The sequence below is a fragment of the Coregonus clupeaformis genome, chromosome 37 (genome assembly GCF_020615455.1).
Source record: "Coregonus clupeaformis isolate EN_2021a chromosome 37, ASM2061545v1, whole genome shotgun sequence".
Lineage (NCBI taxonomy): Eukaryota > Metazoa > Chordata > Actinopteri > Salmoniformes > Salmonidae > Coregonus > Coregonus clupeaformis.
In genome coordinates, this window is record NC_059228.1 from 19608169 (window position 1) to 19636020 (window position 27852).

The 27852-nt window shown below is 43.1% G+C and overlaps 1 protein-coding gene across 2 annotated transcripts in view; it reads left to right on the forward strand.

The window, feature by feature from the left end:
* LOC121553317 (pro-neuregulin-3, membrane-bound isoform-like) overlaps positions 1-27852 on the forward strand; it is a 433314-nt gene that overhangs the window by 239578 nt on the left and 165884 nt on the right. For both annotated transcript variants that reach the window (XM_041866342.2, XM_041866343.2), the window contains exon 2: positions 23279-23408. In XM_041866342.2, coding sequence (XP_041722276.1) covers positions 23279-23408 — 130 coding nt within the window. The remainder of the gene's footprint in view (positions 1-23278; positions 23409-27852) is intronic.

The window sequence follows — 27852 nt, forward strand, 5'->3', positions numbered from 1 at the left end:
GCAGCCGTCTTCATCGACCTGGCCAAGGCTTTCGACTCTGTCAACCACCGCATTCTTATTGGCAGACTAAATAGCCTTGGTTTTTCAAATGACTGCCTCGCCTGGTTCACCAACTACTTCTCAGATAGAGTTCAGTGTGTCAAATCGGAGGGCCTGTTGTCTGGACCTATGGCAGTCTCTATGGGGGTGCCACAGGGTTCAATTCTTGGGCCGACACTTTTCTCCGTGTATATCAATGATGTCGCTCTTGCTGCTGGTGACTCTCAGATCCACCTCTACGCAGACGACACCATTTTGTATACATCTGGCCCTTCATTGGACACTGTGTTAACAAACCTCCAAACGAGCTTCAATGCCATACAACAATCCTTCAGTAGCCTTCAACTGCTCTTAAACACTAGTAAAACTAAATGCATGCTTTTCAATCGAACGCTGCTAGCACCCGCCCACCCGACTAGAATCACCACTCTCGACGGGTCTGACCTAGAGTATGTGGACAACTACAAATATCTAGGTGTCTGGTTAGACTGTAAACTCAACTTCCAGACTCACATAAAGAATCTCCAATCCAAAGTTAAATCTAGAATCGGCTTCCTATTTCGCAACAAAGCCTCCTTCACTCATGCTGCCAAACATGCCCTCGTAAAACTGACTATCCTACCGATCCTTGACTTCGGCGATGTCATTTATAAAATAGCCTCCAACACTCTACTCAGCAAATTGGATGTAGTCTATCACAGTGCCATCCGTTTTGTCTCCAAAGCCCCATACACTACCCACCACTGTGACCTGTACGCTCTTGTTGGCTGGTCCTCACTACATGTTCGTCGTCAAACCCACTGGCTCCAGGCCATCTATAAATCACTGCTAGGCAAATCCCCGCCTTATCTTAGCTCATTGGTCTCCATAGCAGCACCCACCCGTAGTCTGCGCTCCAGCAGGTATATCTCACTGGTCATTCCCAAAGCCAACACCTCCTTTGGCCGCCATTCCTTCCAGTTCTCTGCTGCCAATGACTGGAACGAATTGCAAAAATCTCTGAAGCTGGAGACTCTTATCTCCCTCAATAACTTTAAGCATCAGTTGTCAGAGCACCTTACCGATCACTGCACCTGTACACAGCCCATCTGAAATTAGCCCACCCAACTACCTCATCCCTATATTGTTATTTAATTTGCTCTTTTGCACCCCAGTATCTCTATTTGCACATAATCTCTTGCACATCTAGCATTCCAGTGTTAATACTATTGTAATTATTCTGCACTATAGCCTATTTATTGCCTTACCTCCATAACTTGCTACATTTGCACACACTGTATATATATTTTCTGTTGTATTTCTGACTTTATGTTTTTTTTACCCCATATGTAACTCTGTGTTGTTTTTGTTGCACTACTTTGCTTTGTCTTGGCCAGGTCGCAGTTGTAAATGAGAACCTGTTCTCAACTGGCTTACCTGGTTAAATAAAGGTGAAATAAAAAAATAAAAAATAAAAAATATAAGTGAATTTGTCCCAATACTTTTGGTCCCCTAAAATGGGGGGACTACGTACAAAAAGTGCTGTAATTTCTAAACGGTTCACCTGATATGGATGAAAATACCCTCAGATTAAGGCTGACAGTCTGCGCTTAACCTCATAGTTGTTGTTTGATTTCAAATTCAAACTTTTGAAGTATAGAGCCAAAAGAAGAAGAAATGCTTCACTGTCCCAATAATTACAGAGGGCACTGTAACTCTACTGGTCATTGTTAGTGGACACTAACAATGGCCAGAAAGACTTGTGCATTTTCAAACACTACATACACTTAATGAAGCATACACTTACGTATACACGCCCAGGCAAGTGTGTATGTGTGCGCGCGTACGTGTGTGTGTGCATGCATGTGGGTGTCTTCTTGCATCCTTGCAACAGTGTGAGATGGGGAGTAGAGGTTGTTGGGAAGGTCGAGCGAGTCAGCTCTTCTCGGTAACATTGGGGGGCGGGAGGAGGGGAGATTGATTATGTTTCCCTGTCTGACTGTGTGTGTGTGCTGGCTCCAGGAGCGTAAGAGATGACTCGTGGCATGAATAGCATCTCATGATTAGTGGAGACAATATGGTGGGAAAAATCTCAAGTGATATTGGAGACGTGTGTAAATCTAGATTAATATCTATATGGGGAAATGCATTGAAAGTTGATCTTTCAAATAGGCCTATTACGGTCATGCACACTAATATTGACATGAGATTCCTCATGTGTGAGCTGTATGATATAGTAATAACCATAATATTGAGGTTACAAATCAAATCAGATTTACCTTGCCGTGGTCAATGAGGACTTTCTTTTAACACCGGCTATTTTGATGTGCTTCTCGGCAGCTAAGGAACTGTAAACCCTTTGCGTAAGCACAATCATTTATCGTCATAGAGGTGTTCCCGGAGCTCAAGTGTCACTACTGTAGTTGCAGCATTTTCCCACTGATAGGAGCTACTGTGAACAGTGTGGGGTTCTCATATTCTTGATTTAGTTTTCCCATTCATCTCTAACCCATACTACTCTGTTTGTCGATCAGGAGATAGTCCTTCCCTTCCTGGCAGGCAATCAACACTTTCAGTAAACATTTGATCTATTTCATTTGGCGCGATGAGCAACACTGGTGGTGGGGGAGAGGAAATCAGATGCGCTGAAAGGCATGATATGTGATTATCTGAGAGGAGGAATGTACACCGCAAGAAAAATGATGTCTCTCTTTCACCAGGGAGAAAAAAATAATAATGAATTGATGTCTGTGTATTTATTTGCTTGTCAGTGCGGAAATTCTGACCGATTTTATACCTCACTAAACAGCTTGCTCTGAAATGATCAGGCGTGCTGTCAAGAAATGCCTTGAGGATGCATTGGGGTTTGAGTGTATTCTTTAATATCATTTGACTACATGCATGCATGTTTTCTTCAAATTCTCTAGCATCAAAACATAAATATGCGGTACAAAATATAACATGCATATATATAAGATTGACATTAGTGGATTCGGCAATTTCAGCTGACAGGTGTATAAAATCGAGCACACAGCCATGCAATCTCCATAGACAAATATTGGCAGTAGATTGGCCTTACTGAAGAGCTCAGTGACTTTCAACGTGGCACCGTCATAGGATGCTACCTTTCCAACATCTCAGTTCGTCAAATTTCTGTCCTGCTAGAGCTGGCCCGGTCAAATGTTATTTGCCACATGCACCAAATACATCAGGTGTAGACCTTACAGTGAAATGCTTACTTACCAACAATACAGTTTTAAGAAAAAAATGAAAGTGTTAAGTAGAAAATAGGGAGGCTATATACAGGGGGTACCGGTACAGAGTCACTGTGAAATAACAGCAGGGAGGCTATATACAGGGGGGTACCGGTACAGAGTCACTGTGAAATAACAGTAGGGAGGCTATATACAGGGGGTACCGGTACAGAGTCACTGTGAAATAACAGTAGGGAGGCTATATACAGGGGGGTACCGGTACAGAGTCAGTATGAAATAACAGTAGGGAGGCTATATACAGGGGGTACCGGTACAGAGTCACTGTGAAATAACAGTAGGGAGGCTATATACAGGGGGTACCGGTACATAGTCACTGTGAAATAACAGTAGGGAGGCTATATACAGGTGGTACCGGTGCAGAGTCACTGTGAAATAACAGTAGGGAGGCTATATACAGGGGGTACCGGTGCAGAGTCACTGTGAAATAACAGTAGGGAGGCTATATACAGGGGGTACTGGTTCAGAGTCAGTGTGAAATAACGGTAGGGAGGCTATATACAGGGGGTACCGGTGCAGAGTCACTGTGAAATAACACTATGGAGGCTATATACAGGGGGTACCGGTACAGAGTCACTGTGAAATAACAGTAGGGAGGCTATATACAGGGGGTACCGGTACAGAGTCACTGTGAAATAACAGTAGGGAGGCTATATACAGGAGGTACCGGTGCAGAGTCACTGTGAAATAACACTATGGAGGCTATATACAGGAGGTACCGGTACATAGTCACTGTGAAATAACAGTAGGGAGGCTATATACAGGAGGTACCGGTGCAGAGTCACTGTGAAATAACACTATGGAGGCTATATACAGGAGGTACCGGTGCAGAGTCACTGTGCGGGGCACCGGTTAGTCCAGGTAATTGAGGTAATATGTACATGTGCGTAAAATTAAAGTGACTATGCATAAATAATAAACACAGTAGCAGCAGGGTAAAAGAGGGGGTTGGAGTGGGATGGGGGGGCAATGCAAATAGTCCGGGTAGCCATGATTAGCTGTTCAGGAGTCTTATGGCTTGGGGGTAGAAGCTGTTAAGAAGCCTTTTTGACCTAGACTTGATGCTCCAGTACCGCTTGCTGTGCGGTAGCAGAAAGAACAGTCTATGACTAGGGTGGCTGGAGTCTTTGACAATTTTTAGGGCCTTCCTCTGACACCGCCTGGTATAGAGGTCCTGGATGGCAGGAAGCTTGGCCCCATTGATGTACTGGGCCATATGCACTACCCTTTGTATTGCCATACCAGGCGGTGATACAACCAGTCAGGATGCTCTTGATGGTGCAGCTGTAGAACCTTTTGAGGATCTGAGGACCCATGCCAAATCTTTTCAGTCACCTGAGGGGGAATAGGCTTTGTCGTGCCCTCTTTACGACTGTCTTGGTGTGTTTGGACCATGATAGTTTGTTGGTGATATGGACACCAAGGAACTTGAAGCTCTCAACCTGTTACACTACAGCCCCGTCGATGAGAATGGGGGCGTGCTCAGACCTCTTTTTTTCCCCTGTAGTCCATCAACTGTAAGCGCTGTTATTTTGAAGTGGAAACGTCTAGGAGCAACAACGGCTCAGCCGCGAAGTGGTAGGCCACACAATCTCACAGAATGGGACCGGCGAGTGCTGAAGCGCGTAAAAATCGTCTGTCCTCGGTTGCAACACTCACTACCGAGTTCCAAACTGCCTCTGGAAGCAACGTCAGCTCAAGAAGTGTTCATCAGGATCTTCATTAAATGGGTTTCCATGGCCGAGCAGCCGCACACAAGCCTAAAACCATGTGCAATGCCAAGCGTCGACTGGAGTGATGTAAAGCGCTTCGCCATTGGACTCTGGAGCAGTGGAAACGCGTTCTCTGGAGTGATGAATCACGCTTCACCATCTGGGAGTCCGATGGACGAATCTGGGTTTGGCAGATGCCAGGAGAACGCTACCTGCCCCAATGCATAGTGCCAACTGTAAAGTTTGGTGGAGGAGGAATAATGGTCTGGGGCTGTTTTTAAACTCCATATTAATGCTCATGATTTTGGAATGAGATGTTCGACGAGCAGGTGTCCACGTACCTTTGGTCATGTAGTGTAGGTTTTGATGTTTTATGGATGAACACATGAGCGTCTGTACTTATGCACTCATGTGCTCTTGTGATTTTCTGTTTGCCTTTTACCTGCTACCTGTTGGGGGTTGGGGGCCTGGGCCACCCCACACAGGTAGATTAATTATATATGTGTCGCTGGATGTGTCGACATTCATTGACGTCACACCACACATCACGCAGTGACAGGGAGATGAGGAAGGGAGAATGAAAGGACAGAAACTAAATCAGAGAAAAAAAGTGCAGAAAGAGAAGAGAGTGATTTTAATAGGCTGTTCAGAGTTTCCTGGATGATGTCAGTAATACTATGTTTTATTTTTTTGTAATTTATATTTTTTTGTAGTTGATAATCAGCCGGACTAGAGTATTGGTAAAGTAGCTGAGTGCTAGTCTAATGGAGGAACCACTCAATGGAGATATATTTACACCCAAATTTCATTACATGTACTCAATATCTTCCTAATTCCCCAAACACTTAGCTTTACCTCATTAACCTTTTGTAGCTGGCCACCAATTGTTTAGAGCTAAGCGTCGATCTTGCCAGAGCTTAGTTCATAAGCCGATGTGAAAATTGGTTTTCTAATAAAATAACCACAAACCTAATTGGAAAAGGACACAGATAAGCACAAATAACTAAGATACAGTAGAACCACCTTTTGCAGCAATCACAGCTGCAAGTCTCTTGGGGTATGTCTCCATAAGCTTGGCACATCTAGCCCCTGTAGCTCAGTTGGTAGAGCATGGCACTTGCAACGCCAGGGTTGTGGTTTAGTTTCCCACAGGGGGCCAGTATGAAAAATGTATGCACTCACTAACTGTAAGTCGCTCTGGATAAGAGCGTCTGCTAAATGACTAAAAAGTAAATGTAAATACAGAGCTGAAAAGCGAACCATTTGACCATAAACAATATAATATTTGTGTGATGAAATTCTCTGCCTACTCTCCTCCAACTGTGTTTTAGAGAGAGAGGGAGAGAGCGAGAGAGAGAGATAGAGAAATACACTCTTAGAAAGAAAGGTACTATCTAGAACCTAAAAGGGTTATTCAGCTGTCCCCATAGGAGAACCCTTTGAGGATCCATTTTGGTTCGAGGTAGAACCCTTTTGGGTTCCATGTAGAACCCCTACAGAGGGTTCTACACGGAACCCAAAAGGGATCTACCTGAAACCACATAGAGTTCTACTTTCGGAACCCGTTTTTCTCAGAGTGGTGAGAGAGAGAGAGAGAGAGAGAGAGAGAGAGAGAGAGAGAGAGAGAGAGAGAGAGAGACTCAGATCATTAATTTCAGTTCTGTCACTGGTAATCAGGGGGCTGTGGCATACAAATTACATGGGGGTGGGGGGAAGAGCTAAGCATCATCAAATCAAATTGTATTTGTCACATGCGCCAAATACAACAGGTGTAGACCTTACAGTGAATTGCTTACTTACAAGCCCTTAACCAACAATACAGTTTTAAGAAAGAATACCCCCCAAAAATCACACAAAAAAATACAATATAAAATAATACAAAATAAAAGTAACAAATAAAAAACTGCTTGCTGTGCGGTAGCAGAGAGAACAGTCTATGACTAGAGTAGCCCCGTGTAGCTCAGTTGGTAGAGCATGGCGCTTGCAACGCCAGGGTTGTGGGTTCGATTCCCATGGGGGGCCAGTATGAAAAAATTATGTATGCACTCACTAACTGTAAGTCGCTCTGAATAAGAGCATCTGCTAAATGAAGAGTGGCTGGAGTCTTTGGCAATTTTTAGGGCCTTCCTCTGACACCGCCTGGTATAGAGGTCCTGGATGGCAGGAAGCTTGGCCCCAGTGATGTAATGGGCCGTAAGCACTACCCTCTGTAGTGCCTTGCGGTCGGAGGCCGAGCAGTTGCCATACCAGGCAGTGATGCAACCAGTTAGGATGCTCTTCTTTGGTGCAGCTGTAGAACCTTTTGAGGATCTGAGGACCCATGCCAAATCTTTTCAGTCTACTTTGAGGGAAATAGGTTTTGTCGTGCCATCTTCACGACTGTCTTGGTGTGCTTGGACCATGTTAGTTTGTTGGTGATGTGGACACCAAGGAACTTGAAGCTCTCAACCTGCTCCACTACAGCCCCGTCGATGAGAATGGGGTGTGTTCGGTCCTCTTCTTTTTCCTGTAGTCCACAATAATCTTGTTGAGGGAGAGGTTGTTGTCTTGGCACCACACGGCCAGGTCTCTGACCTCCTCTCTATAGGCTGTCGCGTCGTTGTCGGTGATTAGGCCTACCACTGTTGTGTCATCGGCAAAGTTAACGATGGTGTTGGAGTCGTGCCTGGCCATGCAGTCATGAGTGAACAGGTAGTACAACAAATGGGGATGAGTTAATGTGGGAATACACTGAAACTGACTGGCAACAGGATTCTACTGGGAGAGGAGGAGGGAGAGAAAGAGGGAGAGAGAGAGAGAGGGAGGGAGAGGGAGGGAGGACGTGCAAGCAGCCATGAAAGCGAGGCGAGGCCACTGTGTGCGTGCTCCTTGGTGTTGACGTTTGAGCGAGAGAGAAATGCTCTGCTGCTCTGGTGTGTGTGTGTTCTTCACTTCACCCAGCCTCCCAGCCAGGGCCGTATCTAGCACTGTGATGTAGGCAGGGGGCAACACAACCAGCTCTTTCTTTCTGCTGCATTTTACTGTGCCATTTGTGTTGCTTTGGACTGCTGTTGCTTTTTACTCAACTGTATGTGTTCACATGCTAAATAATCCCCCCCCTCCCCATCTATTGTCCTGATGTGGCCCCCTATATGTAAGAGCCATTGAGTAGAGTGCTGGAATAACAGCAGGGCTTTATGCAACAGATAATGCGGTATTCAATGCCTGCAAAATCTTCTCTTAATAATATTTATGACAACTTAGGATCTGGCATCGATTTGACCTTTCAGTCATTATTGAAACTGTTAACACTTACCAAAAAAGTGGTATGTTTCTTACCATGATAAAAATACACTGCTGAAAAAAATAAAGGGAACACTTAAACAACACAATGTAACTCCAAGTCAATCACACTTCTGTGAAATCAAACTGTCCACTTAGGAAGCAACACTGATTGACAATACATTTCACATGCTGTTGTGCAAATGGAATAGACAACAGGTGGAAATTATAGGCAATTAGCAAGACACCCCCAATAAAGGACTGGTTTTGCAGGTGGTTACCACAGACCACTTCTCAGTTCCTATGCTTCCTGGCTGATGTTTTGGTCACTTTTGAATGCTGACGGTGCTTTCACTCTAGTGGTAGCATGAGACGGAGTCTACAACCCACACAAGTGGCTCAGGTAGTGCAGCTCACCCAGGATGGCACATCGATGCGAGCTGTGGCAAGAAGGTTTGCTGTGTCTGTCAGCGTAGTGTCCAGAGCATGGAGGCGCTACCAGGAGACAGGCCAGTACATCAGGAGATGTGGAGGAGGCCGTAGGAGGGCAACAACCCAGCAGCAGGACTGCTACCTCCGCGTTTGTGCAAGGAGGAGCAGGAGGAGCACTGCCAGAGCCCTGCAAAATGACCTCCAGCAGGCCACAAATGTGCATGTGTCTGCTCAAACGGTCAGAAACAGACTCCATGAGGGTGGTATGAGGGCCCGACGTCCACAGGTGGGGGTTGTGCTTACAGCCCAACACCGTGCAGGTCGTTTGGCATTTGCCAAAGAACACCAAGATTGGCAAATTCGCCACTGGTGCCCTGTGCTCTTCACAGATGAAAGCAGGTTCACACTGAGCACATGTGACAGATGGAGACGCCGTGGAGAACGTTCTGCTGCCTGCAACATCCTCCAGCATGGCGGTGGGTCAGTCATGGTGTGGGGTGGCATTTCTTTGGGGGGCCGCACAGCCCTCCATGTGCTCGCCAGAGGTAGCCTGACTGCCATTAGGTACCGAGATGAGATCCTCAGACCCCTTGTGAGACCATATGCTGGTGCGGTTGGCCCTGGGTTCCTCCTAATGCAAGACAATGCTAGACCTCATGTGGCTGGAGTGTGTCAGCAGTTCCTGCAAGAGGAAGGCATTGATGCTATGGACTGGCCCGTCCGTTCCCAGACCTGAATCCAATTGAGCACATCTGGGACATCATGCCTCGCTCCATCCACCAACGCCACGTTGCACCACAGACTGTCCAGGAGTTGGCGGATGCTTTAGTCCAGGTCTGGGAGGAGATCCCTCAGGAGACCATCCGCCACCTCATCAGGAGCATGCCCAGGCGTTGTAGGGAGGTCATACAGGCACGTGGAGGCCACACACACTACTGAGCCTCATTTTGACTTGTTTTAAGGACATTACATCAAAGTTGGATCAGCCTGTAGTGTGGTTTTCCACTTTAATTTTGAGGGTGACTCCAAATCCAGACCTCCATGGGTTGATAAATTTGATTTCCATTGATCATTTTTGTGTGATTTTGTTGTCAGCACATTCAACTATGTAAAGAAAAAAGTATTTAATAAGATTATTTCATTCATTCAGATCTAGGATGTGTTATTTTAGTGTTCCCTTTATTTTTTTGAGCAGTATATAGGAAAGCATGTAGTCATATTCTGCCATGGCCACAAAGCGTTAGGGCATTGTTATCACAATGCTTTGCTGTCTCTGTAACAGCCACTTCAGTTGCATTGCTACATTATGGTCTATTCTTGTTATAAGCGCAGCGTTTCACTTCTTTCTCTGTTTTGGTGTTCCCAGAGCCCTAACGAGCAGTACACAAAGAGGCATCAACCCTGAGAGAGTCACTGACGATTTGATTTCGAAATGAAGCTCTCCATTCACAGTTGCCAAGACCTGCAGTAACGGCCTGAATAAAAATACAGCCGACCTTATAGGGAGCACTAGAAAGACAGAGCACACCCCAGGGAGACCAGATGCTGAGTTATCCCTCCAACTTTAACACGCGCTCTAATCACATAGACATATATTTTCTTTATTTTCTATATACTGTCATTCTTATATTGTTCTTATTTGTGTATGTTTGATTATCTTTACACGCTGTGTAACGCAGTTTTTTTTTACCGGTGTGAAAATATTATTCATGTTTACTTGCTTTAGAGTCATATTAATACATAATCTGTTATTAGAAGTCTGGTTGTGTGTAAGAAAGAACCCCTTGAAGACTGCTCTGTAGAAAGTCTGCAGGACGCTGCGCTGGTACCATTGGAGGCTGCTGAAGGGAGGACGGCTCATAATAATGGCTGGAACAGCACAGATGGAATGGCATCAAACACATAGAAACCATGTGTTTGATACCATTCCACTAATTACGCTCCAGCCATTTTCATGAGCTCGTCCTCCCCAATTAAGGTGCCACTGTGGCTGGTACACTACGGTATGTGTATACGTAACAGTGGATGATAATTGGAGTTGGTTTGCTGTCTTTTTGTTTCTTAGCCTGTAGGCCACTGATTTACATGTTTGGTTTGAGACTCGGTGTCATGGCATTTCTATGGCATTTTGGACTCCATAAGAAACACATGTATTATTTGTTTTGTTTTTCACATGCGTTATGCTGCATTCACATATTGGAAATAATGGAAGCTCCGGCCCTGGAGAAAAAGCTGATGCTAAAATGATGTCATCCATATTGGACCTTTTGATTGTTGACTCATAATGCTGTTCAAGCTTAAACAGAGCCCACCCATCCCCCCATGCTTTATTCAATGAGCATTCTACTTCACAGGCTGGCCACCAATCAACAGTTTGCGTCACAGGCTGGCTTGTACCCCATTGATTCAGTCATATCTCACCCCTTTTCTCCTTAGAACTGGACCCCACTATCATGGTCCAATCAAAAATGATTCTCACAGCCGCACTTCCTCCTCTGTGGCCCAATCAGCATTTTGGTCCTGCCTTCAGTGCGCCACCCACAGACAATGTGTCAGGGGGGTTATTGTACAATATAAAACCTGAGCTCCAATCACGCCCCTCTTCCTCCCCACTCCCCATGGCACAACAACTGATGAGCATCTGGACAGAGCAGGGGCAGGCCAGTTCTAGATGACCTGTGCTCATCCCGTTAATATAATTCCCCTGAGGGTACATACACTGAACAAAAATATAAACGCAACATGTAAAGTGTTGGTCCCATGTTTCATGAGCTGAAATAAAAGTTCCCAGAAATGTTCCATACGCACACAAAAAATTCTGCACAAATTTGTTTACATCCCTGTTAGTGAGCATTTCTCCTTTGTCAAGATAATCCATCCACCTGACAAGCTGAATAAACAGCATGATCATTGCACAGGTGCACCTTGTTCTGGGGACAATAAAGGGCCACTCTAAAATCTGCAGTTTTGTCACACAACACAATGCCACAGATGTCTCAAGTTTTGAGGGAGCTTGCAATTGGCATGCTGACTGTAGGAATGAGCTGTTGCCAGAGAATGTAATGTTAATTTCTCTACCATTTCTCTACCAAAGTCGTTTTAGGGAATTTGGCAGTACGTTCAACCGGCCTCACAACCGCAGACCATGTCTATGGTGTAGTGTGGGCGAGTGATTTACTGATGTCAACGTTGTGAACAGAGTGCCCCATGGTGGAGGTGGGGTTATGGTATGTGCAGGCATAAGCTATGGACAACGAACACAATTGCATTTTATCCATGGCAATTTGAATGCACAGAGATACCATGACGAGATCCTGAGGCTCATTGTTGTGCTATTCATCGGCCGCCGTCACCTCATGTTTCAGCATGATCATGAACGGCCCCATGTTGCAAGGATCTGTACACAATTCCTGGAAGCTGAAAATGCCCTAGTTCTTCTATGACCTGCATACTCACCAGACATGTCATCCATTGAGCATGTTTGGGATGCTCTTGATCGACGTGTATGACAGCGTGTTCCAGTTTCCGCCAATATCCAGCAACTTCGCACAGCCATTGAATAGGAGTGGGACAACATTCCACAGGCCACAATCAACAGCCTGATCAACTCTACGTGAAGGAGATTTCACGCTCCTTCACGTAGAGTTGTTGGTTACTGATCCACGCCCCTACCAGCATATCTGTATTCCCAGTGATGTGAAATTCATAGATCCATAGATTAATCCATAATTCATTTCAATTTAAATTATAGCCTTGTATGGTCTGTCTAAAGCTGCCAATACTCCCAGCTCTGCCAGCCTACAGTACTATCTTGTTAATTCTGTCTATGTGAACATGCCTTTATACTAAAAGAAGTTCCAGATTAAGTCGTCTAATAAATGGGCAATGTGGTGCGACCATCAGTGGTCTGCCTCGTAGTTGACAATAGAAGTTGATGAAAATGTAGTCCAATGAGGTCCTTATACAATACATGTTCACAGGAAGGGAAAGACAGAGAGGGGGTTAATGCAGTTATGCAAGCAGTCTGCTTCTTTCTCTCTCTCTCTCTCTCTCTCTCTCTCTCTCTCTCTCTCTCTCTCTCTCTCTCTCTCTCTCTTCTCTTTCTCGCTGGATAGTATGATTATAAGCCCAGAGCCACTGATGCTTCAGAGCGAAGACAATAGAACCTGTCCCTGAAGTAATAGCTTCCTCTAGAGCTTAATTAACAAAGTCACACTGTGTTTCGTTATATATCGGGGGAAAGAACAGAAGCTGACAAATCGATCAGTAAATTCAGAGGGGGGCGAAGAATTGCCCAGGGAGGGGATGGTTGTCTCATTCTCTTGGATGTTCAAAGTTAGCTCTGTCATAGATCTTGCTATAAAATCTACACAAAGGCTTGACACTAATGCCATTTTCATGAATGTTCTTGTTCACCCTTTGTGAGTGTTTACCTGCCTGTGTTTGTGGCTTTGATTTTTTATAAACGGTTTCATAACATTAGATGACAAATAAATGTGAAATCAATCGTTACAAACAGTTGGTCTTACGTAATAAAATGTACCATGGCATTACTGATGGAGACTAACACTGCTATTCCCAGACTCTCTTTGAACTGCACACTTACTTTATCCCTGCAGATCAATGATTACATTTCCTGTAAATCTTCAAAGACCCTCTTATTGATTCAATTGGCCACTAATCTTCCCTCTCTTGCACTGTTTGGTATAATCTAGGGGAGTACCACTAGACCTGATCCAGCAGGGCACATTCACATGTATCACCAGGAGCTTAAGATGAGACTTCTGTCTGATATCTGAGAACACTGATTAGTGATTGAGGTTGAGTCAGAGTCTGTTGGATTTGTTTCTGTTGTTTTGAAAACACAGTGAGGAAGGTTGTCCACTCTTTATCCTCATCCTAATGCACACATTTAAATATTTCTGATTAAATCAGTGGTCTCCAAGTCTGTCCAGGTTTGTAATGTAACTACAGTATAGGCTACTACTAAATATTACTCAGATGCATAGCAGGTGATCATTTGCCAATCAGAAACAGGTAAGTTCCACCAACACTCAGGGGAAGGTGACTTTCAGTCTGAAATACTGAGTCTAGTTAATCGATAGTGGGATAGAATACAGTGAAAACACTTGAACCTTCAACTGTAGATCTAAGTGATTCTGGTTAAAGCTACTGAGGAGGAACTTTGACAGGCAGACTGCTGACACAACTTCCTCTAGCAATTATTATGCTGATAAAAACATTAGATTGTAGAATCTCAGTAGAATGTGTCTTTAAACGATATCCCCAATGCAATGCCAACATCACCAATGTCAATTGCTCCCATGTTGCCATTATCAACATGTTGGAGTTATATAATAACACCATCTAAAATGGACACATTAGCATTGCAGTACTGCTACAATGGAGATGGATGACTTATAAACAGTTGTTAAATTACATGTGGTAGCAGAGGTTCTGAACTCCCTATAAAATACATTTAGGGCAGCAGGTAGCCTAGCTTTGGGCCAGTAACAGAAAGGTTGCTAGTTTGAATCCCAGAGCCAACAAGGTGAAAATAATCTGTCGATGTGCCCTTGAGCAAGGCACTTAACCCTAATTGCTCCTGTAACTCACTGTGGATAAGAGTGTCTACTAAATGACTAAAATGTTAAATAACTACCTTCATTTCTAAACTAAGACATTCACATTTTCAGAAAAGAAACAAAAAAGTATGTTTGCTCAAACTGTGCTCTTGTGTCATGAAGAGAACTTTCCTAACAATGTTTGACTCCTACTAGCTCTTGATCTCTTGACCTCTTGATTTACAGTATGTGATTTAACTTCCATTGGTTTAAGCGATTTCAAAGACATCAAGACAAAACATTTAAGCCATTCCATAAATCCAATCTCCCAAACTGACCACTATTTCAGAACAACAACCAAACAGTGTTTCTGAGGCCGATTCCAGCATCATTGGGACAAACATCATTGGGACAAGCATCATTGGCCCAGCATCATTGGGACAGGCATCACTGGGACAAACATCATTGGCCCAGCATCATTGGGACAAAGATCATTGGCCCAGCATAATTGGGACAGGCATCATTGGCCTATACAGTGTCAGACGGGAGGCAGCCATGTGATAAAAGGACAGTGTTGTCCCTCTCCTCTCTAATCCTTGGCCTGATGGCGTGAGCCAGGTGTGACTAATCTGCCAGATAAAAGGAGACCAGAGGTGCATGGTGCCAGCATATAGATAGTGGTATTAAAGCGCTCTTGGCATATTTACGACTGCTGGGCCTAATGCACTGTTGACGTGATATTGCAGAGAAAGGCCTGGTATGTGGATGTCGACTGGTGATGAGAACAGGGATGGAGCAAAGCTAAAGGACATTTAGCTGTAGCGGTGCAGGTGGATGTATCATCAGTAGGCTGGGAGAGAGAGAGAGAGAGAGAGAGAGAGAGAGAGAGAGAGAGAGAGAGAGAGAGAGAGAGAGAGAGAGAGAGAGAGAGAGAGAGAGAGAGAGAGAGAGAGAGAGAGAGAGAGAGAGAGAGAGAAAGAAAGAGAAAGAGAGAGTTGGGTCAGCTTTGTGGCTAGACTGGACAGACAGAGAGAGACAGATTAGTCAGCATATCCCTACCTGCCAGATGTTCTCAAATGAAGCTTGGAACCGAGTCACTGAAAGCATGTGCATGTGACTGTGTCTCTGTGGGGGTGTGTGGTCGTTAAACGCAAATGGGGGTGTGTTTGAATGTATACATCCTTTCATGTATTAGTTTGTTCAGGGTCCGACTGGGCAGCATGGACCAGGCATGCCTAGTCAGACACATCATGCTATAGACAGAACATATGCCAAGCAGCAGCAGTCATCACTTTGCACTGCCTCTGTGTAATCTAATTCCCCATACTCCACTGACCAGTGACACACACACGCACGCACACACACACACACACACACACACACACACACACACACACACACACACACACACACACACACACACACACACACACACACACACACACACACACACACACACACACACACACACACACCTCTGGGTACCTATAGACCTAACCATTGTGCTGGGGAGATTGCTGTTCTTTTGTCCATCATTGGCTGCATAAATAGACTGGGGGCCAATCTGGAGAGAGTGGGCCACGTACTCCGTGTAGCCTGGGGAGAGAGGGGATACGAGATGCCCTTCCTTTTGTGCTAGGAAATTGCCAGTGACCCCCTCAGTCCGAATGGGAGGCTGGAGGGAGGTGGACAGGATAGCAGGGAGCGAATGGTGAAACGAGGGATGACGGCAGGAAGGATTGAGGGTGAAAAGGGGAGCACAAAATGCACACAATAAACAAACAAGTCCCCCCCCCCCCCAGTGCATGCTGGGAATGTTCTGGCTCCCTGAGCTTTTGCCTCTGTGTGACATCAGTGATGGGCATGACCTCTGAGTGGGAAAGGTCAGTGGCAACTCTCCTCAGTGGAACAGAGGCTGCAATCCAAACTAAAACTGTATAATATCATGATGTCATTAGGCACATTAGCGCATGAGTTTTCATTGAAGTGAGCCGGGTGGGCTACTGGTCATAGGGCTGATAGATGCTACAGTCCTCATTCATTAGGACCACATTTTACTTGAAGTTTTCCATACCCTAATTGCTGCTGTAAGTCGCTCTGAATAAGAGCGTCTGCTAAATGACTAAAATGTAAATATAAGTATAACTGATTACTACACATCCCACAGAACAGTGGAGCAGCACTGGATCCCCTTCATTTGAAAAAGCTAATTAGTTTGGACATTTGAGTGTCCTTTGAGATATTAAATTATTTGATACGCTGAGACTCATGGGCCATGAAAGGGGTTTAGACCACAGCCAGTTCTACAGTTACTAAACCAAACAAGAAACAGCTTACAACATAAGTATTATAGGTTGTTCCTGTGCCCTCAGGGGACATCCATCTAACCCACCCCTTTTTTAAATGAAAACTGGCTTTAACAATGAAACATCTGGGGGCCAATCTGGAGTCGTGGTCCATGGCCAGGAAACTCTCCAGACCTTAATCCCATTGAGAACTTGTGGTCGATCCTCAAGAGGCCGGTGGACATACAAAAAAACCAAAATTCTGACTAACTCCAAGCATTGATTATGCAAGAATGGGCTGCCATCAGTCAGGATGTGGCTCAGAAGTTAATTGACAGTTAATTGACAGGGCGGATTGCAGAGGTCTTGAAAAAGAATGGTCAACACTGCAAATATTGACTCTTTGCATAAACTTAATGTAATTGTCAATAAAAGCCTTTGACACTTATGAAGTGCTTGTAATTATACTTTAGTATACCATAGTAACATCTGACAAAAATATCTCATAACACTGAAGCAGCGAACTTTGTGAAGACCAATACTTGAGTCATTCTCAAAACTTTTGACCACGACTGTAGGGCGGCAGGTAACCTAGCGGTTAAGAGCGTTGGGTCAGTAACCGAAAGGTCACTGGTTTGAATCCCCAAGCAGACTAGATGAAACAAATCTGTTGATGCGCCCTTGAGCAAGACACCTAACCCTAATTGCACCTGTAAGTCGCTCTGGATAAGAGCGTCTTCTAAATGACTAAAATGTAAACGGAATGCTTGTCATATACATTACTGACTAGTGTGTCACAGAGAAATATATAGTACTGAGAGGACAGTGCAGGGCATTCCTACTGTAAAAAGTATTTCACTGCAGGAGACCTTGTTTCCCAGTTCGTTCTGTGTTGTCGATACACTCTCTGTTCCTCAGGGCGATCGATACTCAGCGAACTTCACTATCAGTCAGACTGCCAAGCAATGCATTGGGGGAATGTCACTTTTGAAGGACGCTATTACCACGGCGCCCACGGGAATCTCATCTCTTAACCTCCTCCAACACGTCCTTGCACAACACAAACACACTCCCAGAGAAAGACAAACCGAGACTGAAGGATGCGACAGAGAGCATAAGGTCTGTTTCTCAATTTAGAAATCACAATGTCCTAAAGTGTTCTTCCCACCCTGCCATCACAACATCACCTCTCTATGTGAGCAGTGAAACACTATACCCATCTCAAACCAATCACTTAAATATCTGCGCTGACAGACTGACCGAACAGAACGATCTCTGCAGTTTGGAGTGCCCTGAGGAACTCCCTAAAGTGGAGCTCTATAGTTTTAGCCCCCGCATGCACGTTTTGGTTTTTACCCTAGCACTACACAGCTGATTCAAATAATAAAAGCTTGATGATGAGTTGGTTATTTGAATCAGCTGTGTAGTGCTAGGGCAAAAACCAAAATGTGAACCGAGCGGGGGCCCCAGGGCCAGGTTTGGGAAACCCTAGTCTATTGTACAGTAACTCTAGAGCAGGAGCTGCGCCTTTCACTAAAAGAAAAACAAATAGGAGGTGAGAGTGGAAACCTGTGTTATCCATGACCTAACAGTGGTGCATTGATCTGATAGGAGGAACTCTCCTCAGATTAGTCTAGATAAGTGTTTCCCAACCCTGGTCCTCGAGTACCCCCAACAGTACACAGTTTCATTGTAACCCTGGACAAACACACCTCATTCATCTCATTGAGAGCTTGATGATTAGTTGACCAGTTGAATCAGGTGTGCTTGTCCAGGGTTACAATAAAAATGTGTACTGTTGGGGGTACTCGAGGACCAGGGTTGGGAAACACTGGTCTAGATGTCGCCTGGGTTCCTCTGAGATTGACAGGCAGCTGTCTCCTTATGAAATCATCTGTCCTTGGATGCCCAACTTTCTTTTAAAGAGACGTGACATCGCCATAATTCATTACAAAGAGAGAAAGAAACTGCAGTACTGCCATCATCTTTGGGCAGTTTGTGATGCTGGATACCCAACCAGCCTAGCATTAAAATCAGGTCTAGGTTGTTTAAAACACTAGAGGCTCTCCAGTGTGCCTCGTGGATGTTGGCTACTTGACGATGTGGACCTCTGGTTGAGAGTCTCTCTGCATGCATAGACTATATCATCCAGAGGAATTGGGGCTCATTTCACTGGGTGTGTTGTCACAGATGGGAACATCTCCAGTAAGAGTGCCTATCAATGTCTGGCACAGCAAGGGAAGTGCTCTTCACCCCAAATTAAATATATTTTTACGCCAGGGAATCCAAGTGTAAAATCACCAGAGCCAATGGGAAGGACTCTCAGGCAAGGCCCAGGGAACATCATACTGTACTGATGATGTTGGAGCAACACCAAAGCATTGCTTGTAGAAGGACAAATTAGAATGGACATGGATATTATGTACATGCTGGCTGTCGTTGTGAGCTTTATTCAGTGAAAATGACAGCCCTTTCTGAATCTACATCATTCTACTCCTTCCTCTAGAACAACAGCAGAATTAGACTTTATTGTATTTCTGATCCCTCGGAAACTCATGGAAACAAAACAGGTTCTTTGACATCTGCCCCTTACATCTAATTAGCACCATTGTTAGCTTCATGACTGCCTCCCCTACCAGACCTAATAAGCACTCACACACAGACAACTCAACTCCCCCACTATCCTCTATCAACCAGACCGGGGCCGGATCCGTAAAGCATCTCAGAAAAGGTCCTAGGAATCCTGTTAAAACATGACTAAAAAGAAAACAAAAACTCCCAGCTCAGAGTCGGATTTAGGATGATGTTAATAAGACACTGCTGAGCTGAATAAGACAATTCTGAGCCAGGAGTAAAATCAACTCTTTAAAGTTTACTTCAGCTGGTAATCATGACAGTTTGAGGTACCGCAAAGGAAAGATAGTGATGACACTAATTGACATTTTTGCAAATGATGGGGAATAACCAATCGCAATGAGGCATCGCCAGTTGTCAACTCTATATAGCACGCTTCAGACAACCACAGTGAATGTGACTGTACATCAAATGTTGCAATGGTAAAACGTTTGATATAATTTCCGCCTGACAAGATCACTTTGCCTACACTTAACTAATATGTTGGCATGAAAAAAAACTTTTTTTAACCAATTCTGATGGTTGTTAAATGCGGAATTTAGACAATATTACCGTTATATCAACACACTCACTCGTCACCTCCGTTTAACAACTCTAAATCACTTTAGCACAGTAGGCATCAAGTCACTTGCAGATAATGTTTTTAACAACGTGATGTTGCGCTCCAAATGGATAACTTAAAAAAACATGATGTAGGTAATTAAATAATCGAAAGAAAAACATGTTTATTTATTAGCCTAGCCTAGTTATAAGTATTTATGCATATCATGAGAAATAAGCTTCACATTAAATCATTGTCAAAAGCGCAAGAGATATGCTACTGTTGCATGTAGGTCTAGATTATTTATGGATTGATCATATATACACTGAACTAAAATATAAACGCAACATTCAACAATTTTACATTTAAGTCATTTAGCAGACGCTCTTATCCAGAGTGACTTACAGTTAGTGAATACATATATATTTTTTTTTATACTGGTCCCCTGTGGGAATCAAACCCACAACCCTGGCGTTGCAAATGCCATGCTCTATCAACTGAGCTACATCCCTGCCGGCCATTCCCTCCCCTACCCTGGACGAATTGTGCGCCGCCCATGAGTCTCCCGGTCGCGGCCGGCTGCGACAGAGCCTGGATTCGAACCAGGATCTCTAGTGGCACAGTTAGCACTGCGATGCAGTGCCTTAGACCACTGCGCCACTCAGGAGACTCCACTCCACTGAATAGCAGGCTAGTTATTGCTTTGCATTGCTTGCAGTTAGCCACTGATTACTTCCAAACCACTCATTGTTAAATTTGTGATTTCCAACTTGTTGTGTAATGTTTACGTCCAATGGCCGATGAGCACCGATACGTTTGACCTATAATCTCTCTTCATATGACAAGGATTGATAAGGACTTGCCAGTAGATTGTCGACTTGATTCATGATGATGACTGCTAGCTTGCTAGCTAATATTTTGAAAGTATGATGTTGACATGATCAGTCCAATCAAAGCTACTGTAGATATAACGTGATTTGACGTCATTTTATCTGTGGCCAATGACCTTGAGCCTTCTAGGATGGGCACTTCTAATGTAACTCTATGGCAGCACCAAAGGGGCTTGAATTTTCGAGCTCTCCCTGTAGATTGTGCGGTGAGGTAGTGTCCCCATGAGTGACAGAACACTGAGCCAATCACAGCGCAACTAGAGAACATTACCAACCCCTACGCTCCGTATTTTCCGCTGGCTGCCCCACCACCACAGAAAGCACTGAGCTAGGCTGAAACACCTGCATTTTTAAGCTGCCTTACTCAAAAAAGCAAAAAAGAGCCCTCCTTAACTCAATTATATTTTATTTTTTTACATTGTTTGCAAACTGATGTGTGACACGTATTAATGCCAAAATAACATGTAAGTTACAGTTCATATAAGGAAATCAGTCAATTGAAATAAATGTATTAGGCCCTAATCTATGGATTTCACATGACTGGGAATATAGATATGCATCTGTTGGTCACAGATACCTTTATTTAAAAAAAGGTAGGGACGTGGATCAGAAAACCAGTCAGTATCTGGTGTGACCACCATGCTCAATGGGTGACATGTCTGATAAGTATGCAGGCAATGGAAGAACTAGGACATTTTCAGCTTCAAATAATTGTGTACCGATCCTTGCGACATGGGGCCGTGCATTATCATGCTGAAACATAAGGTGATGACGGCGGATGAATAGCACGACAATGGGCCTCAGGATCTCGTAACAGTATCCCTGTGCATTCAAATTGCCATCGATAAAATGCAATTGTGTTCATTGTCTGTAGCTTATGCCTGCCCATACCACCATGGGGCATTCTGTTCACAATGTTGACATCAGAAAACCGCTCGCCCATACACATGCTCTGCGGTTGTGAGGCCGGTTGGACGTACTGCCAAATTCTCTAAAACTACATTGGAGGTGGCTTATAGTAGAGAAATAAACATTACATTCTCTGGCAACAGCTCTGGTGGACATTCCTGCAGTCAGCATGCCAACTGCACGCGCCCTCAAAACTTGAGACATCTGTGGCATTGTGTTGTGTGACAAAACTGCAGATTTTAGAGTGGCTTTTTATTGTCCCCAGCAAAAGGTGCACCTGTGTAATGATCATGCTGTTTAATCAGCTTCTTGATATGCCACACCTGTCAGGTGGATGGATTATCTTGGCAAAGGAGAAATGCTCACTAACAGGGATGTAATCAAATTTGTGCACAACATTTGAGAGAAATACGCTTTTTGTGCATATGAAAAATTTCTGGGATCTTTTATTTCAGCTCATGAAACATGGGACCAACACTTTACATGTTGCATTTATATTTTTGTTCAGTAGAGAAATATAAAAATTCTTCCAACAACTTCAAAGCAATTGCATGTGGCACCGGAACCACTGACTTGCTGTAATTTTCTATTATCAAGACACCTGCTGTTAACACTTAACTGGTTAGGACAGCTCATGAGGTGTCCTAAATATCTGTAGACTAGGTGGGATTCTTATGACTAAAGAGGCTTCATGCATAGCTTTTATTTTGACACATAGGAGTAGGAGTAAAATGTCTCTATTCTTAATACTTGAGACGCTTTGTGGATACAGGCCCAGGTGTGATGAACTATATCCTCGGGAGTTGTTTTGTGTCAAATACTATCTAAAGTGCTATATGGGTGGGATTTGCACTTTTGGGACTAATTCATTGGTTATATTGCGCCACACAAGCTCAATCAAGTGCAATGAAAGTAATTGAAAGAAAACAAATACTATTTGAACCTAGGTCTGCATTGCGGGACTAAAGATGTAAATTAGCTCCATAGCTACTTAACTCCAATGCATTTCATGGATTTGTAAGCTGAAATGTTGATTAATGTGTACTGTCACTGTATAATAAACAGAATACGTAAAATGAAAAACACAACAGCACGGCTCAACTCCAGTTTAGCTAGGCTAACTCCCCATGCATGAAGGACCATTGAGGCATGGCCTAGCTTTTTAATAGGACTGTCATCAGTTAGGCAAAGTTGATATTCTCCCTGCAGCGTAGGCTCTGTGTACATCAGACTTGGTGTTATTGATCATTGAGAGGAGTCAAGTTCCCAAACACTGCAGACATTCTAGTATTAATCACAGCAGGTCAGATTATCAGCATTCGTCATTCATCTTCTCTCAGTGACGTACCAGGAGCTAGGCAAACGCTCTGGGCTTTGTATTAACTTTACGTACAGTGTATTACAGCACGTCCACTGTCACTTCTACTGCAGAGGAGACTAATAGGAAAACATGGCTACTGCAGCAGAGCGGGGCGTGGCATTACTGGGCATTTCTGGGGAATTTGTTGGGAGGATTAGTTCTTTTTTTCTTAATTTCTGTTCTTGGAGTACCTTGTTGAGTTGTGTTGCAGTTGTGACACACGGTATGCATGGCTGTTTACGACTCAGTCTTGGATAGGAAACACTGTCCAACAGTCTTATCGTGTGAATTTGAACTGAGGAAGTGTGTTCCTTGTTTTTTTTTTCTAACATTATCTCTTTCTTTTTTGCTCTCTCTTTCTCTGTCTCCCTTTTCTGTCATCTCTCTATTTTCCCTGCAGTGTCACCCACCATTCCTCCATTGGTCTCAGAGCATTTCAAGCAATGTCACGAGAAGGACCTGGCTTACTGCTTGAACGATGGAGAATGCTTCGTCATCGAGACGCTGAGTGGTCCACACAAACATTGCAGGTGCGGCGACTGTATGTGTGTGTGTGTGAAAGAGGCTTCAGAGAGGATAGATTGAGAGAGTCTACTGTTATAGACTTATAAGTGTTCCACATTCTTTTTCCAAGTAACAGTATTCTGGGACCATGTCTGTGAGGTGGTCTGTTTTATGGTGACTATTAGTTGACCCGCTGTGGTGCATGGAGTCCCTTTTCTGTTGGATTTAAAGTGGCATTTTTACAGAAGTTTGTCCCCACGGGGTGGTCTCAGTGAAAATTACTATAATCGTGTGCAACAATTGTTCTTCAAAGCTTGAAATCTTAGACCTCCTGTGCAGTTCAGCAAATACTTTTCTGAGTGCAAGTGATCAACGCAACAGGTTCTTCACAAGTTACCCACCCCCAAGTTACAATAGAGGAATTAATAAGTTAATATTCCTAATTGATGAGCCAAGAAAATAAGAGACCATGGTCTTCGTTTAAACGGTGTTAATTGGTGAAGTAGTTTTAGTCGTCGTACTTATTTGACTACTACTCGGAGGCATTTAGCCTTTTTAAACACTGGGCCTCTCTAACTGCGTCCCAGAACAAACTCCTTCCAAATCATAACCTGAGGACTTCCAGTCGGCTGGCTGTTCAAAGACTTCTGTTATGTAACCTCGCTCTGAAGGGACCAGGTCACTGAAGGACTGATGTTTTAATGCTGAGGAGTGGTTACTGTGCCAGGGACAGAAATTCTGTGAAAGTATGTCACACACAGGAGTAATGCTGCCAAGAGTACAACACACACACAGTCACACACACATCAAAGGGAATCTCAGAGAGGAGTGGATTTTCTGGGTTTTAGACAGTGCTACTTTATGATTATTTGACCCGGGTCAAAACTCACCTCATGTATGGCTCAATGATGTATATAAATCCAGGATTGCTGATGCTATGTATTAGCCAATGGGAGGCTTTGAAACCACCGGTCGGCCATATTGGCACTCCCCAGAAGGAGCAGTCCTCCATAGGAATGAATGGAATTCTACAGTACTTCAATTAAATGTTCCAAGGACAAAATTACATGTAAATAAGTATTGTTGTTGTTGTAGTGGGGACAGTAATATTAGAACTTTAAAAAATATATACTTTAAGGAAAATGTTTTTATGTATCAGTTCATTTTGTTATCACATTTACATTTTATTCATTTAGCAGACGCTCTTATCCAGAGCGACTTACAGTAGTGAGTAGACCTACAGTACATACATTCGTACTTTTTCATACTGTTCCCCCATGGGAATTGAACCCACAACCCTGGTGTTGCAATATTTTTATGTTAAAGCTGCAAAATATTACTTTTTGGGCCAAATTCACACATGGGTTATAAATGTCATTCTCATTGAAAGCAAGTCTAAGAAGCGGTAGATCTATTCTATGTGCGCAATTTCTATGCTTCCCGTTCTTAAGTTTCGTTTTTGCGTCTTTTACTTTCGGTTTTGTACACCAGCTTCAAACAGTGTTTTGTCGCATGAACTGAAATTAGGCGAACAATTTGAATATTAGCAACCAGGAAATGGTGGAACGATATCTGTGTAGTTCATCTTTAAGCTCAAATAATATAATGTAAATATATGCATTAAGGTGTCTGTAATGGAATAAATGTGGCAAAACAAATGTAAACATTAATAATGCATTTCTATAGCTTCCAAAATATTTTTTACAATGTATTTGTATGTGTATTTATTAGGGATCCCCATTAGCTGCTTCCAAGGCAGCCGCTACTCTTCCTGGGGTCCAAACACATTAAGGAACTTACATTACACATAAAAGATAAAACAGTACATCATATAATATTATTACACCACTACATATCTACAATACAAAATGTATAATACCACCATACAACAATATTACAATGTACGTGTGTGTAGAGTGCGTGTGCTAGCGTATGTGTGTGTATGCGTGTGTCTGTACCTGTGTGTGTGTGTCTCTTCACAGTCCCCGCTGTTCTATAATACGTTTTTTTTTATCAGTTTTTTAAATCTGATTCTACTGCTTGCATCACCTGATGTGGAATGGAGTTCCATGTAGTCATGGCTCTATGAAGTACTGTGCACCTCTCATAGTCTGTTCTGAACTTGGGGATTGTGAAGAGACCTCTGGTGGCATGTCTTGTGGGGTATGCATCGGTGTCCGAGCTGTGTGCTAGTAGTTTTAACAGACAGCTCGGTGCATTCAGCTTGTCAACACTTCTTACAAAAACAAGTAGTGATGAAGTCAATCTCTCCTCCACTTTGAGCCTGAGAGATTGACATGCATATCCTTAATTTTAACTCCCCATGTACATTTAAGGGACAGCCGTGCTGCCCTGCTTTGAATCAATTGTAATTTTCCTAAGTCCCTCTTTGTGGCACCTGACCACAAGAATGAACAGGGCCTGTAGGACCTGCCTTGTTGATGGTGTTGTTAAGAAGGCAGAGCAGGGTTTTATTATGGATATAATTCTCCCCATCTTAGTTACTTAGTTATATGTTTTGACCATGACAGTTTACAATCCAGGGTTACTCCAAGCAGTTTAGTCACCTCAACTTGCTCAATTTCCACATTATTCATTAAAATATTTAGTTGAGGTTTAGGGTTTAGTGAATGATTTGTCCCAAATACAATACTTTTAGTTTTTGAAATATTAAGGACTAATTTATTATGATCAATACTGTCAAAAGCCGCACTGAAGTCTAACAAAACAGCCTCCACAATCTTTTTATCATAAATTTCTCTCAGCCAATCATTAGTCATTTGTGTAATTAGTCATTCAGTACCTTCCGTGCTGAAAGTCTGTTGTCAATTTGTTTACTGTAAAATAGCATTATATCTCGTCAAACACTATTTTTCCCAGATATTTTACTAAGGGTTGGTAACAGGCTGATTGGTCGGCTATTTGAGCCAGTAAAGGGGGCTTTGCTATTCTTAGGTGGCGGAATGACTTTTGCTTCCCTCCAGGCCTGAGGGCATACACTTTCTAGTAGGCTTAAATTGAAGATATGGGAAATAGGAGTAGCAATATCGTCCGCTATTATCCTAATAATTTTACATCCAAGTTGTCAGACCCCAGTGGCTTGTCATTGATGATAGACAAAACAAAACAAAAATCACCTCTTCCATACTCACTTTACGGAATTCAAAATTACAATGCTTGTTTTTCATAATTTGGTCAGATATACTTGGATGTGTAGTGTCAGCATTTGTTACTGGGATGTCATGCCTAAGTTAGCAAATTTTGCCAATGAAAAAATTATTAAAGTAGTTGGCAATATCAGTGGGTTTTGTGATGAATGAGCCATCTCATTCAATGAATGATGGAGCTGAGTTTGCCTTTTTCCCCAAAAATTCATTTAAGGTGCTCCAAAGCTTTTTACTATCATTCTTTATATAATTAATCTTTGTTTCATAGTATAGTTTCTTCTTCTTTTTATTCAGTTTAGTCACATGATTTCTCAATTTGCAGTACGTTTGCCAATCGGTTGTGCTGCCAGACTTATTTGCCATACCTTTTGCCTCATCCCTCTCAACCATACCATTTTTCAATTCCCCATCAATCCAAGCGGATTTAACAGTTTTTACAGTCATTTTCTTAATGGGTGCATGCTTATTAGTAACTGGAATAAGCAATTTCATAAATGTGTAAAATGCAGCATCTGGTTGTTCCTCATTACACACCACAGACCAGCAAATATTATTTACATTATCAACACAAGAATCACTACAAAACTTATTGTATGACCTCTTATGCACTCTATTAGGCCTAGCGTTTGGAACCTTGGTTTTCCTAGATATGGCTACTATATTGTGATCACTACATCCGATGAATTTGTATACTGCTTTAAAGCAAAATGTCTGCAGCATTAGTAAAGATGTGATCAATACATGTTGATAATTTCATTCCTGTGCTGTTTGTAACTACCCTGGTAGGTTGACTGATAACCTGAACCAGGTTGCAAGCACTGGTTACAGTTTGAAGCTTTTTCATGAGTGGGCAGCTTAATGAAAGCCAGTCAATATCGAAATCACCCAGAAAATATACGTCTCTGTTGATATCACATATATTATCAAGCATTTCACAAATATTATCAAGATACTGACTGTTAGCACTTGATGTTCTTAAGCAGCTTCCCACAAGAATGGGCTTTAGGTAAGGCAGATGAACCTGTAGCCATATTACTTCAACAGTATTTAACATGAGATCCTCTCTAAGCTTTACAGGAATGTGGTTCTTATTATAGACCGCAACACCGCCCCCATTGGAATTTCTGTATTTTCTGTAGATGTTATAACCATGTATTGCTACCACTGTATCATCAAAGGTATTATCTAAGTGAGTTTCAGAGATAGTCAGAATATGAATGTCATTGGTTACTAGCAAGTTATTGACTTCATGAACCTTGTTTCTTAGGCATATGCTAATGTGGGCTATTTTTTGCACTTTTCT